General features: G+C 47.4%; 1 protein-coding gene across 1 annotated transcript; it reads left to right on the top strand.

Moving 5' to 3' along the window:
* Window positions 1–3,867: 3,867 nt before the first annotated feature.
* Window positions 3,868–17,585, top strand: SAP30L (SAP30 like). The gene is made up of 4 exons (XM_040241468.1): window positions 3,868–4,672; window positions 8,486–8,608; window positions 10,777–10,875; window positions 12,388–17,585. Exons 1-4 carry the CDS (start codon window positions 4,475–4,477, stop codon window positions 12,514–12,516), a joined length of 549 nt encoding a protein of 182 aa, XP_040097402.1. The 5' UTR covers window positions 3,868–4,474; the 3' UTR covers window positions 12,517–17,585.
* The last annotated feature ends 1,946 nt before the right edge of the window (window positions 17,586–19,531 follow it).

Below are 19,531 nucleotides of genomic sequence, written 5' to 3'. Positions count from 1 at the left end.
TCACAGAATCTTCTCTCTCTCCTGAATTCATTCCTGCAATATCTGACTACTTATTCATATCTCCTTTCCAAAGTTATAGATTTATTCCCCCAGCAAGGAGATTGGAATGTTTTTCAGATATTACTATTTGTAACTAATCTATATAACAACACAAGGAAAGTTTATGAAAAAGGTTTCTTTTGTTATTGTTTTGTCTCTTTGCAGTGGGCTGGGGTGGGGGGTCGGGGGCAGGTAAAGCAGAAAGGATAGCTTTATTGCTTTGCCAGGCAAAGGGAAACACACCAGGCTTCTGCCTTGAAAAACTGTCTCAACCCCAGGAAATTTGATGAGGGTTTTTATAACAGTGGGTCAAAGGTGGGGTCTGACAAGATTAGGGTGTGAATAGGGTTTGTACTCCTTTAATCTCATCTCACATAGTTGGTCTCTTAATCTTGATGAGCTTCTCTAGTTTCTTTAATCTTGCCTCAGGTGGTTTCTAGGCTGCTCCTCAACCATTCCAGTCCAGCCTTGGGAACTCGGAAGGTCAAGGAGGCTGGAGTCTTGCCTGGCAAAGTGCATTGCTTCTCTGTTCTTAGAGCCCTGTAATCCAGGCCACCCAAGACAGCTATTCCTATTTCCAGGCAAGCAGGTAGGTGATGCCTTAGCTCATGGCTCCCTTCCTTCATCCTCAAAGAGAGCAACGTTGTATCTCTCTGACCCTTCTGTATTAGTCATGTTTCCTCTGAAGAAAGACTACAAAATTTTATGTAAATGCTAGTTAAAAGCATGTGCCCTACCCCCAAAAAATACATAGAGGCTGGAGGTAATTAGGAGAGAAACAGCACAGTAATTTGAATGGAGAAAGGTAAAAAATTATTAATTTTAATGGGATTATAGCAAGGAGGCATTCCCCAGTAAGAAGTAAAGAGAACTCTAAAGAATACAGGAGTAGCAGATATAGGAAATCCAAAAAAGGGGACCTAGGTATACATAAAGCTGATTCATTTTGCTGTAAAGGAGGAACTAACACAACATTGTAAAGCTCAGTTCAGTTCAGTTCAATTCAGTCGCTCAGTCATGTCCGACTCTTTGCACCCCCATGAATCGCAGCACGCCAGGCCTCCCTGTCCATCACCAACTCCCGGAGTTCACTCAGACTCACGTCCATCGAGTCCGTGATGCCATCCAGCCATCTCATCCTCTGTCGTCCCCTTCTCCTCCTGCCCCCAATCCCTCCCAGCATCAGAGTCTTTTCCAATGAGTCAACTCTTCACATGAGGTGGCCAAAGTACTGGAGTTTCAGCTTTAGCATCATTCCTTCCAAAGAAATCCCAGGGCTGATCTCCTTGCAGTCCAAGGGACTCTCAAGAGTACTCTCCAACACCACAAAGCTAATGTACTCCAAAAAAAATTAATTAAAAAAAAAACTATGCTTCAACAAAAAAATTTTTTTAATAGATGGCCAAATAAATGATGGCCAGTGATATAGTATCATACTCTAATAAATACTTCACACAAAAAAATAATAAGAATAACAGATATAAGGAGCAGACAATACTTTCTTCTAGGGCTCAAAGTATTGAAAGACAATACTTTCTTCTAGGGCTTTCTTCTAGTCGCTCAGTCGTGTTCAACTCTTTGTGACCCCATTGACTGTAGCCTTCTAGGCTCCTTTAACCATGGGATTCTCCAGGCAAGAATACTGGAGTAGACTGTCATTCCCTTCTCCAGGGGATCTTTCCAACCCAGGAATCTAACCCGCATTCCTGTGTTTCCTGCATTGCAGGAGGATTCTTTACCTATTGAGCCATCGGGGAAGCCCCCAAGAATAAGGACCCCATTCCCCTCCCCACCAGAAGGGTGGTGATAGGAGAAGCTGGTGCAGGAGAAACTGTGTACTGCAGCACCCTGGTGTTAGGTGCAAATACTATTTTGAAAAAATAATAGGGAAAAAATATGGAAAATGTAGGAGCTCTTATCCATACCAATCAAGTTTGAAACCAATATCACACACTGCCTTGTACAGATAACCAGCTGTTTTTTTGTGTGTATGTCTGAACTTCCCTGCTAGAAGCTATACTCTTTTAAGCCTAGGATTATATTTCATCTTCTTCCTGTGGCCAAGCCTGAAATGAGTATATGCTTGATAATTTAGTTTTGAATTTAGGAACTCCAAGGGAAGAATCTTATTAAACTTTCTTTTTTTTTCTATTAATTTTTACTCTATTTTTTCCTACTAGAAAGGCAAGAAATGTTTATAGGGGAAAATGCAAATGTAGAATAATAGGAGAAAAATATTACTCCTATTTCCACTCCCTCCAAATAATTATTGTTGATACTCCAGTGTATTTTTTATGTACAAATAGTTGTTTTTCTTTTTTAAAAGACATAGATGTACACACATCATAGCCTATACGCAGGGTTAGGTTGTTGATTTAACCATTTCCAGTATGGAACTTTTCAGTTCTTTTCAAATTTTCCCATTATAAATAATCCCATAATGAACACTGTTGTGTTTAAAATATTTTCTAGTAGGCCAATTTCCTAAAATGGCTGTCTCACATGCGAAATTACTAGGCTACAGGGTACAAATACGTTTAAGGCCACTGAAGATCACAGGGCATTTGCTTCTAAACACGGAAACTGGTAGTTTCCCGTTTTCAACAAGACACAAACCAGAAGCCTCTTCAATGCCACCTAGTACTACCAAAATAGGTACACGTGCGACTCTAACTCTCCCTGTCCCCTTCACGCCCCTCCCTCGGAGAAAATGCCTCCCAGCCCTAAAAGACTGCCTGACCCTGGACCTTTGGGCCTTTGGCCTTCATTTGTCCCCAGGCCACCCAGTGGAGAGGTGGCCCGACAAGGCGTGCTGGAGCAGATTTCCCTACGGCCCTGGGGGTGTGCATGACATTCTGGGCTCCGAACCCCAAGTCCTGGGCTCTGCAGGGCGCGGCCACCTCGCGAGTAAACCCGGGGCTTAAAGCAATAGAAGCCTCAGTTTACAGAGCTCCAGGGAGGGCCCAAAATACGGCAAATCCTTCTCCACGCCGAGATTGGCCCAGCCTTTTTCTCCATCTCCTCCGCAGCCCCTCCTCTTCCCCGCGCGGTTCACTCAGTCCACCCTCCAGACCTAATACCGACTTCCGATTCTTCCCAGCTGAAGGGTCACCCAAGCCCCGCGGGTCCCCGTCCCTCTCCCCTTCTCTTTCCGCACCGACCAAGCCTGTCTTAGTCTCCACAGTGAGAAGTCTCCGCCGCCCATAAGCTTCTGACCGCCTTACAAGACCCGCCATCAGACCCCCATCACCTCTTCTCCATGTCTTTCCACGTATCTGTCCCGACTGTCCCTCTGTCTTTCCCGCCATGACTGTTTTTCTATCCGGTTTCTATCCCGCGGGTCTGCAGGTCCTCTGGCCCTGGTCCTTCCGTTTCACCCAGTCTGAACCTGTCATGACAGTACCTCTCTCTTTAGGTCCCCCCTTCACAAGCCCCACCGCGTAACTGTCCCTCTGCGCCTCCGCCCACGTCTGTACTTCTGTCCCCCGAAGGTGATCCTCTGTCCCCAGAGTCGGGCCCTCCATCCAGCCGGGACCCCGCTAACCATCCCTCCCAGAGCCCGGAAAGTCTGCGGCCCGGTTCGTCTCCCTCACCCGGGGAACTCTTCCCCTCTTCCACTTTCTCTACTTTGAACCCATCCCAGCAGAGTCCAGGAAGTAGCCAAGCGCCGGGGACTGGCGGCGATGGCGCCCAATGGGACGTGCCAGCGGCGGCGGAGGCCCCGCCCATAGAGGAAAGGCTGCCAATGAGCTCGCGGAGGCGGGACTTCCGCTGTCCCGCGGAGGGCGGGGGGGGGAGCGAACTGTTGTGGTGCGGAGCGTTGGGCGGGCGGCGGCCGGGCGGCCCAGGGGCTGCCTCGGGACTCGGGGCGCAGCCGAGCGGCTGCAGGGGTGGGGTGGGGCGGGCCGGAGGAGCCGCGGGGCCCGGGCGCCGCGGGTTCGAGGCCGGGCCCCGCGCGGGGAGGCCGCGCCATCCCGGGGGAGCTGCCCGGCGACGAGTTTGCCCAGCAGCCGAAAGAAGGCGGGAGCCGGCGGGGGCCCTCAGAACCCTCTGGCAACCCGGGCCCGGAGTCCTCGGGGAGCTGCTGCTTCCTGGGACGCCCTCCTGGACGTCCCCGCCGAAGGGTAACGGTTCAGGGCCCCCGGCAGAAGGCGCCTCAGGGTGACTCCCGGCGGGGCCCTGCAAGCCGCGGGAGACGACCCCGGGGCCGCGAGCAGGGAGGAAGGGGCTTGGTGGAGACGCGGGCCGGGAACCGAAGGAGCCGGAGCGCGGCGGAGCCGGGCCTCCCGGGCGCGGAGCCGGGCAGCGTCTCGGCTGAAGACGGACTCTGGGACCCTCGAGTGCGGGGGCCTCGGCGACCTGCCCCGCGGGGAGCGCGGCTGCGGAGTGGCCTACGGGGGACCTTCCCCCAGAGGGGCCGGCCCGGGGCGAGGAGATGAACGGCTTTAGCACCGAGGAGGACAGCCGCGAAGGGCCCCCCGCCGCCCCCGCCGCCGCCCCGGGCTACGGCCAGAGCTGCTGCCTCATCGAGGACGGCGAGCGCTGCGTCCGGCCCGCGGGCAACGCCTCCTTCAGCAAGAGAGTCCAGAAGAGCATCTCGCAGAAGAAACTCAAGCTGGACATCGACAAGAGCGTGAGTCCGCCCTCGCCCCCGGCTGGGTCCCCGCTCTGGGCGGCTCTCGGGCCGCTGCCCTGGGCTGCGGGCGGGACTCGGGGGCCCTCCCCGCCCTGGGCCTCGCCGCCCTTTATCTGCAAATTGAGGAGTTGGACTCGGGCTCGCAAAGGCCGCTCGGCGTTGACGGGTTCTAACTAGGACTCTGCCCAAATCCGGGAGGTTGGTGGCGGGGCTGCTCCGAGGACCCTTCCTGCCTGGGAAAATCTGACACCAATTTTTAGCGCGTTTTATCGGTGTAGACAGGGGAGCAGGAAGAGGTGGGTTCATTTGGTTGGCCCACGGAGGAGCAGGTGATGAAGGGACCCGGTTCTTCTCCAACTTCTCCCTCCTTCTCGGATCCCTGTTATTCCTTCAGGAAAGGAAAGGTGGCAGCTCCTTTCCTGTCTGCGGCGGCCTCAGCTTCTGCACAGGGTCGCCGAGCTCGCTGCTTAGCAGGCAGCTGTGGGGAAATGGGATTTCAAGGATGTGGCAGAAATAAGGCCAGGACCTGGTCTTGGGAGGTGGCTCAGGCAGTCAAAGTGACTTGGAAGGAAGAAAATCCACTTTTGAAGGGTTAACTTCTTTAGAAATGCCCGGGGAGCGGTGGGGGTGGGTAATTTAAATTTGAATAGAAAACTTTTCCGGTGCGATTTCACCACTGTAGTTAACTATTCTAAAAATTCTGAAAATGTGCCTATTGTCAACCAATTACGAACTTTTTCGTTTGACATCTGTTGCTGTAAGCCTAAAGTGGCTGCCAGGTGATTAGGAATTGGAAATGAGTTAGGGGGGTATTATTAAATACCAGGTGGACCAGCTAGATTAGGTGGTTACCATCTCTTCTAAGACCAAAATTTCTCCATTTTGGGGGGAAATCAGATTGCTCATTAAACTGAAAGGACACCCACTTTTTCCACTTCTGATGTTACAAGGGAAACTGAGACCCAGAGATAGGAAGCGAGGGTGCCAAAGTCACACAGCACCTAAGAGGCTGGTTAATTTCTTGAATCTGTTGTCTGATTTACCTCTGGGCCTCATACATAAGCCTTGATTAAGTCTTCAATAAATAAAAAATTAAAAATATCTTTGCTGCACTTTCTTCTACACTCTTACTCTCACGTCCAGTTGTTGTTTTAAGTTAACAGTTATATTTGCAACTCTCCAATGGAAAGATGATATTTTTAAGTGGTTAGGGGTGAATTGATGGCTTTCTCACTACAAGTCTCTATCAGTGAATGAAAGGAATTCATCTGAGAGCAAATAACTGGCTAGCCACTGTGGTGGCTTGGAATGGGACAGTATGGAAGTAAAATGCTCAATTCTAGGACAGCAGTGGATTCATCCTCATGGAAGCACTGCCCATCTTCTGTGTAGATTGTTGGGAGTCTTTACTTAGTATTTTTTCCAGTCCTTAAGAAACAGAAATTCCCAGTTCTTTTAAACCCACCATCTGAACAGTTTTATTACTGCATCTGGGACTCCATTTTCCCAGTGACCCCTCTGAAAAACTTGTGTAGGGCTAGGTTGACTTTGATACACACTGTCTGGAAGAGAGGCAGCCTGAGCCTGCTACTAAGAGTCCCCAAAAGGTAATGCTTTTGAAGGAGTAGGATTTCAAGGCAGACTCACTCACTCACAGTTTGTTTCAAGGTGGTGTTGTAGAGTCATTATTTCTGAAAGGGATTCTATTTCATTCTCACAGGCTTAGGCAGGAATTCAATTCTAAGTAACTGCTGTGTTACAAGAATTTTTAGCTGTTGCAGAAAGTGAAACAGGAAAAAAACAAAAAACAACACTTAGAGCCTTTTCTATCACCCTCCTTCCTCCACCCCCAACTCCCCAAAGGCCACTGGGCATTGAAATTTCTGAAAACCAATATGTACTTGAAATGGTTAAGGAAGAATAATGACTGTTTATCTTGTAAAAGGGTCTAGCAGAGAACCTTTTAAAATAATAGCACCTTAAATCCAACTCAGGCAGTTTAACTCCTTCTGTATAGACATTGGCAGTGTTCTGTGATTTACTAAGATACAACATGCTTTCAAACATCCTCCAATTGACATATATCTGCATTTTTCTGGAGGAAAGTGGAAGTGGAGAACAGTGTAAGGAAGATGTTGCCATAGGAAAGGACACTTGCCCAGGGTTAGAAGGTCTGCATGACCTTGGCCAGGTCATTTCCTCATTCAAGGTGGCCTCAGTTTATATCTCTAGAAAATGAGATGGGAGCCAGGGGGTTTGCACTAGTGAATACTGAGTTCTTTTCCATCCAGGACTCTAGCATCTTGACCTGAAATCTCCTAGTCACAGCTTTAGGAATCATGCCTTCTGCCTGTTCTTTTTTTAAGACTGTCAGTCTGTGAATTTGAAGAACAGCTTAGTCTTACATGAGAAACTAGCTAGCATGAAGGATGTAGGATCTGTTGTGAATGTGCTTTCTTCCCTGATGAAAGCATGTCCGGTCCTCTGTGCATCAGCTGGATGGGATTCTTTGAGACTGTGACACATACTGTGTCTGAAAGTCCTTTGACAGAGTTGGATCTGGCAAAGTCATTCAAATTTATAGCCATATGTAAATGTGGCTTTTACTGGCCTAAGCTGCTTTTAGATGCAAGGGGCTGCTTGTGTTGGTACAGCAACATTTATTGGATACCTGCTGTCTGCAAGACACTATCACAATGTAAATGTAAAACTACTCATGGCTCACTAACCTAACCACATGAAAGTGCTGATTCATGTGAATAAGAAACAGTTTCCATTATTTTCTCCATGGAAAGGCCTGAATTACGCTGGCTTCCTATCAGCTTACTTTTATCTTTAAGCAGTTGAGGAATAAACTCATTCAGAAGTCTCTCAAGAACATTTGGGTAACAGCTGGTTCAGTGTCAACAACCCCAAGTCATTTACACAGGCATTCAGTTTGTTAGTTTCTTGAATGTTTCCTCCATCTCAACCCTGGTCCTTACATTCTTAATAAAAACACGTCCTTCACATCTTAGCTGCTGCTTCCACCTTCACTTACTATTATGCTTCCAGCCTACATGAGAAAATCAGTAGTGGTATCCAGCTGCTTTTATGTGGTTTCACCTTGTGAGAATCTCTGCACCTCTTTCTGCTTCTCTTTGTGGATTCCCTGAGTGCTGATGCAATAATTATAAATTGATATATAGAAATAGTTTTTCAGAGGGTTGTCATGGTACAGTAGTTGCTATTGTCAATGTAAAAATAGGATGGCCGGCTATCCTATCATTACCACAGTGCCCGCTTTCCTGCGCCCAGGGTCAGTGCATTCCAACCCCATGTAAGTTACTCACTCCTACAGGTCTGAAGACAGGTCTGGGGACTCTGTCTTGTTTGAAGGAAAGTCTAAGCTGTTCTCATGTCCCATACCCCTTAATTTCTCCTGATGCTCCTACACAGGCAGTCGCTTTCACCTAAGTGACACAGTCTTTTCAGGGCCCCCTCACTCATGCCTTCTGTCAGCCTCCTTTGAAACTTCAGTCTTGGCTGTTCCACCCAGAATGCTTCCTGTCTCCCTGCAGGTCCTCCCTTCTGGTCAGGGACTTCCACTCCAGCTGTATCTGTCACATGTGTTGTGTTTATCATTCAGGGGGAACTTGATTTATGATGAACTGCTCGGTGTGATATCTCTTTGAGGAAATGATGGCTTGTATCTGTTTCTTCTGTGGTCTCTCCAATGCCTCACAAAGGAGAAAAGGCCCATAATTTGACAGATACCTGTTGCAGTTTCCATGGGATTGGCAACTCTGACTTTAATTTGCTTCCCATCAGGTAAGGCATCTGTATATTTGCGATTTCCACAAAAATTTCATCCAGAGTGTACGAAATAAAAGGAAGAGGAAGACAAGTGATGATGGCGGAGATTCTCCTGAGCACGACACTGACATTCCTGAGGTAAAAGTCCAGAACTCCACCTCGAGAAAGCTGGGAGGATGGCTTCTGACCTGATCCTTACCTCTGGCCTGCTGTAAGAAGTAACTGTAGTCACCTTTGTGTTGCTGTGGTGCATCTGAAAAGTGAATCATAGCATCATAGTCATATGGAATCTGAGGGCTGAAAGCTTAGAAATCAACTGGTCTAACTGCCCCCCATTTTACTGACAGGCACTCTCAGGGTCACACACTCAGTTTGGGGGCCCCAGTCCAGTGCCCTCTTCAGTATCTGTGCTGCCTTTCTTCAGGAAGCCCCTGAAAAATGCTTAAATAGAACCACAATGCCGAGTTTTTCAGAACTTTGGTTTGCCGTTAAAGTTAGAGAGTGTGTATGGATTGGGGAAGTCACTTCCGCTTTGTTTCCTGGTCTGCAAAATGAAGGTGTAAATTGTCATATCCCACCAGCTCGGATTTTCTATCGCTCTCTGATTCCTGGTCTAGGCTTATTCCCAAAGATCTAGTCCAAGGTCGGTTACACTGGCACAGAGTTTCTCAACAGTGGCACTGTTGACATTTGGAGGCAGATAATTCTTTGTGGTGGCGGCTGTCCTGTGCCTCGTAGGATGTTTAGCAGCATCCCTGGCCTCTACCCACCAAGTACCAAGCACGCCACCACTCCCAGTGTTTCCAGACATTGCAGGTGTCGTCTGGGGATAGAATTGTCCTGCTGAGAACCGTCACTTCTCAAACCAGAAGGCCACCGTCCCTTCAAAGTGCCAGTGTCTATTAAGCAAGGTTGCAGGAATGAATATCAAATTTTCTATCTAAACTGTTTTCACTTAAGACTCAGCAAAAGAACCATTTATAATGTACATTGAATATTTGAGGCATGAATATTTCATAAGGCAACCGCCTGTTACCACTCAGGGTGAAAATGACTGTGTAGGAATAGAAAGAGTAGGCGGGCCTTTGTCTGCAGATGCGGAGGAAAATCTTTAAAATATGGCCCTTTCCCCCTGCCCCTCTCTATGTCCCCTTTTCTATCACTGGTTTACAGTATCTTTCTAATGCTTTTAGCATTATTATTATTATTTTATGAAGGAATGGATGTATTCACTGTCAAAATGCTTTTCACACACACAAAAAAAGATTTGAGGAATGTTTGAAAAGAATGAAGGACTTTGGTCCCTCATATTGATCATTCATTTTGTTTTTAAGTGCTCTCCACCTGCCTGAAGCAAGAACATCTCTTTTAGAGGCAGGTAAAGGCAGCCCAACTTTCTGGGCCTTTACTATTTCATGACTGTGCAGCTTTCCTCTCTTCCTTTATTAGAAAAAAATAAAAGGAGAGTCCTTTCCCCTCTGTTACCCAGTCATCTGCAGAGACCCAGACCCTAGCCTGCCGATTTGTACATCTGCTGCAGTAGCTTTGAGCTGTCTCTGGGCGGGGGGCGGTTAAGGACCCTCACACCCAAAGGCTAGGCCTAGGGGAGAGCTACCTGAGAACACTAGTGTGTCCCGCTGTCCTCCTTCACGCCCCTCTGTCCGCTCTGGGCCGAGCTCCGACCTGTCCTCCAGGATATCTGTCTGCTTTTCCCTTTTCTCTCCTTGCCTGCTGCCCCCTCCGGCATCAGCACCCCTACTTTCCCATCTCATTTCTAGATCATCACTGCAGCAACTCCCTCTGTCATCCGCCCGCACCCCAGTCAGTCTTCCTACAAACCACCACAGATTCATCTTCTGGGGATAGCACCCCCTCCCCAAACCAGGATCGCTACTTCTGCTTGTCAAGACATGCTACCACCCAGTCTCACCCTTTAAACCCACCATAAGTGCTTCTGATCCCCTAGCCCGTGTGTCTCTCCCCTGGCTTTCTGAGCTCATGGCCTTCTCTATAATTCCCTACTGTCTGTTCCTTGCTCCCTCTCGAAACCCTACCTGTCCTTAGCATAAACTTCACCACCTCCATCAGCCTTCTAGGACCACCCCTCCCTGGCCAAAATTCTGCTTCCACTGTTGTTTCTGTCCTCCCAGCTAATAATTAGTCCTCAGTGGGCCATTTCTAAGACTTGTCTGTAGTCCTCTCCCTCCCCGCCCCTACCTAGCATAGTGCTAGGCATATAGGGGGCATTTGATGAGTCGTGGCTGGTCAGGTGATGATGGATAATGTGTTTCTCCTCTTCTCTCTAGGTTGATCTGTTCCAGCTGCAGGTGAACACTCTCCGACGTTATAAACGACACTACAAATTACAGACCAGACCAGGCTTCAATAAGGCCCAGTTAGCAGAAGTAGGTAGATTTGCCCTCTAAAGTGGGAGCACCCGCACCGTGCTGCTGACCGTGACCTTGATTCTCCCTGTGTGTCTATACTTAACCCCTTCATACCTCTGGAAGCAACTTCATCTTCTCTCTTTTGCACAATTTAGAATCCCCCAGCTTTAGACCTAGAAAGGCCTGATTTCCATAAAAGAAACCAGGGCACAGAGAAAAAGAAAGGACTTGCTTAAAATCACATAGCAAGTTGGTAGCTTGGAATCTCACGACTCCTGATTCTTAAGTCCTGAGAGTTCTTTTGTTTGCTCGTTTGTTTGAATCTTGTTTTGCAAGATTCTTTCCAAATATGTTCCATTCTGCACATGAGGTGTGTCTGATTAATCATCCCTAAACCTTCACTCATATTCTGTAGGAGCTATTTTTCTTTCTTTGTTTTCTTTCCTTGATTTTTTTCTACTCTGGTATTGGTAATAGAAGTATTTATTACAATGAATGGAGCCCAAGAATTTCTCCCGCCCTGAGACCTTATCTAGTTCAGGGCATGGGATGGGGGTGGGGGTGCTCCATTGGCCATTATTTTAACATACTGACAGCCTGCCTTGATACTTCTGTCCTGTTGGTATGTATATGGGCATCCTCTCATCCTTCTTTTCTAAATGTGTTTTTCTCTCTTTTATAGAAAATTTGGAAATGATGAAAAATACAATCCTACCCCTCAAAGACAACCACTCTGTAGTTTTCATTCTCTGACTCCCTTTTTATCTGTCCTAGAGCCCTTGGTCCATTCAGAGATTTCCTTATGGGCTCACATCCCTGTTGGTTTTTTATCTTTACTTGAGAGCTTTCTTGCTGATCCATCATTTTTTCTTAAACCTCTCCTTCGCTAGCATCCAGATAAAACAGAAGTACATAAGCCTTTCATACTTTAAGACCAGTGTCCACCCCTGGTGGGAAGGATGGGATGAGAAGGGGCAAGCGGAGACTGCATCCTCAGGACTTGAAATAGATCAAAATATTGGGAATACATATGAATTTTCCTTCAAATCGGATGTCTTTCAAGAGGCAGTTACGTACTATTCAGATGATTTTTTGGGTCAGGCCCTTACATCTGTTCAGTTGGGTGTTTATTTGACACAATGTAAAAAAGACACTTTTCGGCCCAGTTCCAGGCCTAAGAGGTTATGGTAGCAGCTGGTCACCCAGAGCAGTCCCAGTCTCCTCCTCCATGGAGATGACCTTGAGACTATGCTGTGATGGATAGGCTGGCTGCCCCTGAAATAGGACTGCATCTTGGGAGTGGTGTGGGTTAAAACGTTGCTTTGGGAAGCCTGGAAACCAAATCCCCTAAGCCTGGGAAAGAAGGGCATTCACATTCTGCATTCTGGAGCATTGCAGGGAGTTGTGCAGTAATCATAACTCCCTCTCAGCTCTGGAAGCAGCTTGCTGTTTCCCTTTTACACAACTGAGAATCCGCGGCCCTGGTTTATTAACATGGTTTAATGGGCTCTGTTTTTCCCTCCCATATAGACTGTCAGCCGACACTTCAGGAACATACCTGTGAATGAAAAGGAGACCCTTGCTTACTTCATCTACATGGTGAAGAGTAACAAGAGTAGACTGGACCAGAAGTCAGAGAGTGGCAAACAGCTTGAGTGATGATGAAGCACACCTTCAAGGAGTGAAGTATAATACTTATGCACAGGTGACATCTGCTACATTTAAGCCCATAAAGACTGTTAAATTTTATTGTAAATAAAAAAGTTTGAATAATGAATACTGTAAATCTTTTCTGGCAGGAGGATTATATTCTCATGATTCAGCATGTTTATACACAGACTTTCTTTTAAGGCAACTACTGGACTAAAAAAAAACACAAGATCGGAGAAAGAAGGAAAGGAAAACAGTGCGTTGCCGCATTCTGCAGAGCATTAAGTCAATTCTGCTGGACGTGTGGGATGGCAGATATTTTGGTAGTCACCTTGTAATTCCACGCGACCATTTGTGAAGTATAGCCCCGGACCAGCAGCGAGGTACGGCTGGCAGAGAGGTGCATGAGCAGACGTCTGCCGGGGACATAGACACCATGCTTTGTTGCTTATCAGCAAATCAACTGAGCCCAGCTCCTCACCGGCTCTGTGCTGTGCACACAGTAGGCACTCAGGCAGGGCTAACTGGCACATCCAACTGTCACTGGCAGAGCCAGTCTCGGGCTCCCAGCTCTTGGTATCGAGGCCTCTGCTGTTCCTGTTGCTCACCATTTCACTCTAGAGCATGAGGAAGTCCTGAGGCACCAGCAGGAGGTTTCAGGTCAGACCAGGACTCCAGGGCAGACTCATGTGCCATGCTGTATTTGTGGAGGTGCCAGAAACCCTGATGCAGAGCCCCTCCTGGGAGCCGTGGCCCATTGTGCACCCCTCCACGCTTCATGCTTCAGGGTCAAGTGATGTATTGGGACTTCAGTCATTCTCCTGGGCCAGAAATGCTTTGACATATGGAGACATTTAGTGCTTTGGGGCTCATGTTTTCAGAAATACTAATCTTTAATTCACAACCACAAGGAAGCTGCCAAGGACCAGGTGGTTTCTGCTCTGAAGTCCAGCTCTGGGATAGAAAGTCTGACCAGCTTTGGCCTCTTTGGGGGTCAGCAACAAATCATGGGTTTGAGCAACACAGGTCAGTGCCATCTGATGTTCATTTTTGTGAGCAATTTGCCTCTCTTTTAGGGGGAAGTTGCTAAAGTGTTTTTTTGTTTTTTTTTTTTAAGTATTAATAATTACCTGATTTTTTTTTTTATGTTCAAAACCTCAGATTTCTCTATCTAATTATATCAGAGCCAAAGTATCCTTTGAAAACAAAGCTTTATATCCAAAAGTATGCTTTTGCAAAATTTTCTAGTCAGTGTATTGGAGGGCAGAGGATGTGGACAGGGAGTGGGAAGAAAAGAAAGGACTTGAATTCTAATTTCTGACCACCTTGACATATATTGTGGTCAAAGGTACCGCTTTCTAACTCAGTTTTCATTCTGAGTTCTTCCTTAAGCCTTAAAAAATAGAAGCAGCATTGGACAGCGTAGCCTGGCAGAGTGTTTTAGTGTCTCATAGATGACTTAATCTGAGCATCCACACAGAGAAGTCAGAACAGCCCCCAACACATACACACCCCGCAGGGTGGTAGAGTGGCCAAAGGTGTCAGTTCCACAGAGTGTGCTTTCTACGGACAGGATTCGGGCCACCGCTGTCACTCAGTGAAGCACCGTGTGTTCAGCTGCAGCCCAGCTTTCACCAGTGTTCACCACGCATGTCTAGCAAATTGCAGCCTTTTAAGATACGTATAAATGAACGTACATAGAGCATTCTTGAGACTGAGTGGATCTTATTTTCATACACGTGGCCATGGATGGCACATCAGGGTGCTCTGTGCGTGTTTCCAGTTGTGCAGATTCAATAGGTGTTTAAAGAGTCTCACTACTCACAGCTGAAGGCTCTTGATGTGTGGGCATCAAGAAGGCTCTAAAGTAGATTTTTTTTTCCCTGAGGAGCTGAGTTAGAACGGCTTTGAAGGCATCAAACACCAAGCCCCCTTTATCCAGGAAAGTGTTTTCTCGTCAGACTGGAGTTTGGGGGCAGATAGGCTTAAAGCATTGGGAATGTGCTCTCTGGAAATGTCCACAACTCATTGAGAAAAAAAAGTGTATTTTTCTGATGTTTGAACCAGAATTGTGGACGTGTAGGTCATGTCACTGTTTCTTCAACAGCAGATCTGTGTTCCCAGTTAAGAGACAGCAGTGCACTTCTGTACAAGAAGCTGTGGTATTAAGTCCCATCTGTTCAAGCATGGCTGTGAGAGTGCTTTTGTTCCCACACGAAGCCTGGGGAAGCTTCCCCCTCAGCCAGATGCTGTGCACCCTCAAGTCCTGTGCCAGCTCTCCTCTAAGGAGAGGGCCTTTGGAGAGTGGAGGTTGTGGGTGTCTTTTCAACCTTTGAAAGCATGTTAGATGAGAGAAAAGACAAAACTCTCTGAGCTTGTATTTTTCTTGTGTGCAGAAATCTATTTCATCAGACCACTAAGCCACTTGCCTTAGCCCTTCTGCAGTTTCCCTCGGTTTGATCTGGAACAGGAGACGTCTACCTGTTAGAGGTGGCTGACCCTCCAAAGCACGCAGGTCTGGCTGTGGGGAGCAGTGGGGCTTGGGGAGCTCAGCGCTCATTGAGGCTGCGTGCATTTTGCTACCACCTGTCAAGGACTCGTGCTTCTCTCCACCTGTCATGTCGCAGCATTGCCTTCTCTCCTCTTGGTGCTCCTGGGCAAAACTGGAATATGCAATCCAGAACTGGCTTTGTCTTCTTAAAGAGCACGGCTCCTGCCTCAGTTCCAGCCTGCTTGGTTCTTTCCTGTGCTCTGAAGAGTGTTACATGGAATTGTCAACATCTTGCCATCCGTGTTGCTTCCTTTTAAGGTTTTTAAAAAACAAATGGACAAACTTATTGCAGTGAACAAACTCTTAGGTTGGCAACAGCATGTGAAAAAGATGATAGCCAAATGCCTTGAGAGATTGCAACCAAAGGATTCAAGACCAGGGGTGTAAAAGGAAGAGGAATTTCACGTATGTGATGCAGCCGCCAAGTTGTTAGATGTTCCTGTCATAGCTAAATAGTCACAGCTAGTCTTCCAGAGAGCAGATAGGAATAACTGCTTGCAGCTGGAATGTTGCATCTAACCTTGGCATTTCAGCTGTTTATTTAGTGGGAACTTTTTGTTAACATCCTGGAGGGCACCTGCATGGTAGGAAGGAGAAAGCCAGAATGGGAACTTAGGAGCCTAACCATGGATCCCAGAGGTGTTGCTGCATGGAAATCATCTGAGGACTCTGTCATTACAGCGACAAGATCCAAAAGTTGGGAAAGGACCTCTAAGTCATCCAGTCCAGTCTCCCATAGGTGCTGACATTCTGCCTACAACCATCCCACCAAGGTTGGAGCAGTCTGGGCTTAAACACCTCTGAGGACAGAGAACTCACTACCTCCTGGGGAAGCCTGTCCTATCTTTGTAAACCTCTGGCTTTTCTATGTTCTCTGTAATTTCCGTCTTAGTCTCTGCCTAATGGGGGCCAAGTAAGTTAGCCAAGGACTAATCACTGGCACCATGCCAGGGCATAGTGTTTGTCTTTGGGGAAGGAGTAGCTAGCAAACAAGACACTTCGGTGTCCCGAGTGTTCTCCCCCTAAGTATTATTAGTCCATTTAGTTCCTTATTGAAGATGTTGAGGAAACCCTAGTTATACACCCTTAATCTTGCTAAAGCTGATGGAGAGGTCAGGGGAGAAGAGAGTGCTCTCAGAACTGCTAAAAAATACCTTAGGACAGAAGAGGCCTTAGTTTTGTGTTTGCCTCACAAAACTTAGGAAAAGTTTTAGCTGGAAGATTGTAAACTATGATCCTGCTCTGCCTGAGTTGAAAGGTTAAATAGCCCCTAAGGGCATATACCTTAAGATTGCTGCAAGTACTGCACACACTGCTTTTATGGAGAAAGCAAAGCTTAGGAACTTGGGAAACCACATGTCTCAGTGTCAGAGAGGTGCCATATTTTCCAGCTGGAAACTCCTTAAAGGTTGCGATTGCCCAGTCATTGATTTTTAGAGATGGGGAAACTGAGATGTGAAAAGACTTGCCCAGATGCTTTGGCATCATCTAGACCTACTTAGCACTGGTTCACTTCACAACTCACAGCATAGCTGGAACCCAGTCTGCAAGGGAGCTGCCCTCAGGTCCTTGAGACCTGCCACTGAGCAGAGGTTCCCCAGGCCAGACTGACTGTCAGGGACTGTGAACCAACCTGCAGAACTCAAGGCTGTAAAGACCTGACTGGGAAGGTCGTTAGTTGAGTTTTGTAAAGTGAATGGGAGGGGAGATCAGAAGGAGCCTGTAATTTAAGACCAAGATTCCAGAATCCTGGCGGGAAATGTGGTGGTGTCCTAGAATGTAAGTTCTCACAAAATGCACTTGCCTTTCAGGTGGGTCAATCAGGTGACCCTGACTTGAGCAGACACAGCTCTGTGGCCCTGCCATTCGCAGCCCCCATCCCTGTTAGCGAGAGAGGCAGTTGAACTGAAGGACAGGTGAGCTCAAGACCACACCCTGGGAAGCGTGATGCTCTAGGGGTGCTTTTGTATTCCTTTCATTTTATTACAGACTGTTTCTAAGTTCATGGTTAGGAAGGGTAAACTCAATCCCATTTTTTTGAGGTAGAATCCAGCCAGAGGCAGGGTGGGACTTTTTTTACAGTAGGAATGTCTACAGTCGTTTCATCTGGCTTGCATCTTCAAACAAACTCTTCAGTGGCTTTCATTTAATGAACACATCTTTGCCAGTGGCAGAGGCTTGTGCAGGATCCCTGTCTCACGTGTCTGTTATCTGTTCAGCCCATCAGAGTGTTTTAGGGGTGCGGGTTGGTTTGGGTTTTTTTTGTTTTGTTTTGTTTTTCCATTTTGTAACTGCCTTATCGAAAAGCAAGTGCCCTTCCATTCCAGGCCTCCTCATTGTACATGTTTCCTGCCAATTGGGGGGATCATTTGTATTTTAATTTTGTAATCTATGGCTCTGTACTGTTGAAAGGCTCTCAACTCTGTGGGGTCTCCTTAGTATGTATATGACTTTTCATGTTGCAATATCACACAGATGGGATGGCCCGACTTTTGCTCTTAATAAACTGTCTAAATGAGAAACAAGAGACACATTCTGTTGTTCCCTTTGAATGCCCATGTGGAGCTCAGATTTTTCACTTGTGCGTCCAGCCCCTAGCTGTGTAGGACAGTGACTGGTGATAGCCGTCTTCCCTCCCTTCCAACTCCAGTGCACCCTGCTTGAGTGCAGGTCACAGAAGTCTGACCCTGCCCTCCGCTCACTCCTGTGCAAACTGAGTGCAGCTGATCGGCCGGAGTCGAGCCTGAGTGCTATCCAGCATAGCAGGTACCCTGGCCCCAGAGCTTCACCCTGTTCTTCGGTTATCCAGGTATAGTTGTCCACCCATCTACTGGATGGATGGTTGCAAATTGAAATGCCTGCTGGTGGGGGGCAGAGGGAGTTGCAAACTGGAAAATCCAGGTCCCTTCTAAGAGCGGCCACCACTGTGTGTTACACATTGTGTTGAGTCATTTAGTCGTGTCCGACTCGCTGCGACCCCGTGGACCATAGCCCACCAGCTTCCTCTGTCTGTGCGGATTCTCCAGGTAAGAATACTGGAGTGGGTTGCTATGTCCTCCTCCAGGGGATCTTCCTGACCCAGGGATCAAACCCAGGTCTCCTGCATTGCAGGTAGATTCTTTACCATCTGAGCCACCAGGGAAGCCAGCCTGTTTTTGCCACATTGGAGTGCAAACTCTGAAATTTTAAACAGAAATCTTCAAAGAACAGTTAGTTCCCCCCCTCAGCACCCTCACCCTCTCCCATTCCATAGTGTGGAGGTGGATTTCTCAGCATCCTAGGTGGCAAGGAGAGTGGGGAGTCATACTTGTCACCTGGAGCCTTCAGGGTCAGTGATAGGTTGTTGCTGGAACATGCCATTTTTCAGAGTCATCTTGCTTCAGAAAGCAAAGGAAGGCCCAGTCTTCTGCCATGCAGCCTCTTGATCTGAGGTATAACAAAAGTAGTTCCTTCCACTTCTCTGTGCCCTCCCTTTCACATGAAACTGCTGAGGGTTGCCTCTGGCCCCTCACACACTGAACCTAGGAGAAGTGCTTTGTTGCCAGGCTTCCCCTGAACTGGCCAACCCCTGCTGAGGTCGACCTCACGTGAGGATCCACACACATCAGTTGTGATGGACAGTCATGATGGAAGGATGAGCCGACATCTTACTGTACCATTAGGACAGAGGTTCTACCAGGAACCAGACATCCTTTTTTCAAAACAGACCTTTAGAATGTTGAATATCAGATCAGCTGAGGTCCAGCCTTTTGGAAGGGTGGCACTTGCTACCCCCCACCCCCATCACACTGTTAACAATGCCAATTCCTGGGCCCCACCCCGATTCTCAGTAAGGAAAGCTCAGGAGCTGAATTCCAGGAATATGAGTTTTTTAATTTCCCCAACTAAGACTCAAGCTTATTAGAGTTGAGAAGTACAAAACTGGTCCAGCGGTTTCTCAATTCAGCAACTTCAAACCCATCAGGAATACTTGTTAGAAATTTCCAGTAAGACCTACTTAATGAAACTCTTTGCCAGGGCAGCCCAGGAAAAATCCCCTGGGGAATTTGTGCATCCAGATGCAAATGGCCCTGAGTCCAACCGCCTAAGGCCCAGGGATGCAAAGAAGCTACCATCAGCCTCAAGCAGCTCAGAAAGTTCAGAGCTGAGCAAATACAGTGACGTACACAGGGAAGACACTTTGAAGATGAATCATTGGAATAGATGCTTTTAAACAGAATGAAAACAATCCACAGTGCCTGGCATGTAGGAAGACACAAAAAATGTCTGGAATTGAATCTTCCATTTACTTAACAGTTTTTTAGTTTATAAGTATCTTCTACATCCAGATATAATAGCCATTGAGTGCAGTGTACAGGGCTTCCCAGGTGACTCAGAAGGTAAAGAACCCACCTGCAATGCAGGAGACAGAGGAGATGTGGGTTCAATCCCTGGGTCAGGAAGATCTCCTGGAGAAGGAAATGGCAACCCACT

The sequence above is a fragment of the Oryx dammah genome, unplaced genomic scaffold, assembly GCF_014754425.2.
Source record: "Oryx dammah isolate SB20612 unplaced genomic scaffold, SCBI_Odam_1.1 HiC_scaffold_5, whole genome shotgun sequence".
Taxonomy (NCBI): domain Eukaryota; kingdom Metazoa; phylum Chordata; class Mammalia; order Artiodactyla; family Bovidae; genus Oryx; species Oryx dammah.
Note: the sequence above shows the minus strand (reverse complement) of the source record. Positions and strands in the feature narration are given on the sequence as shown.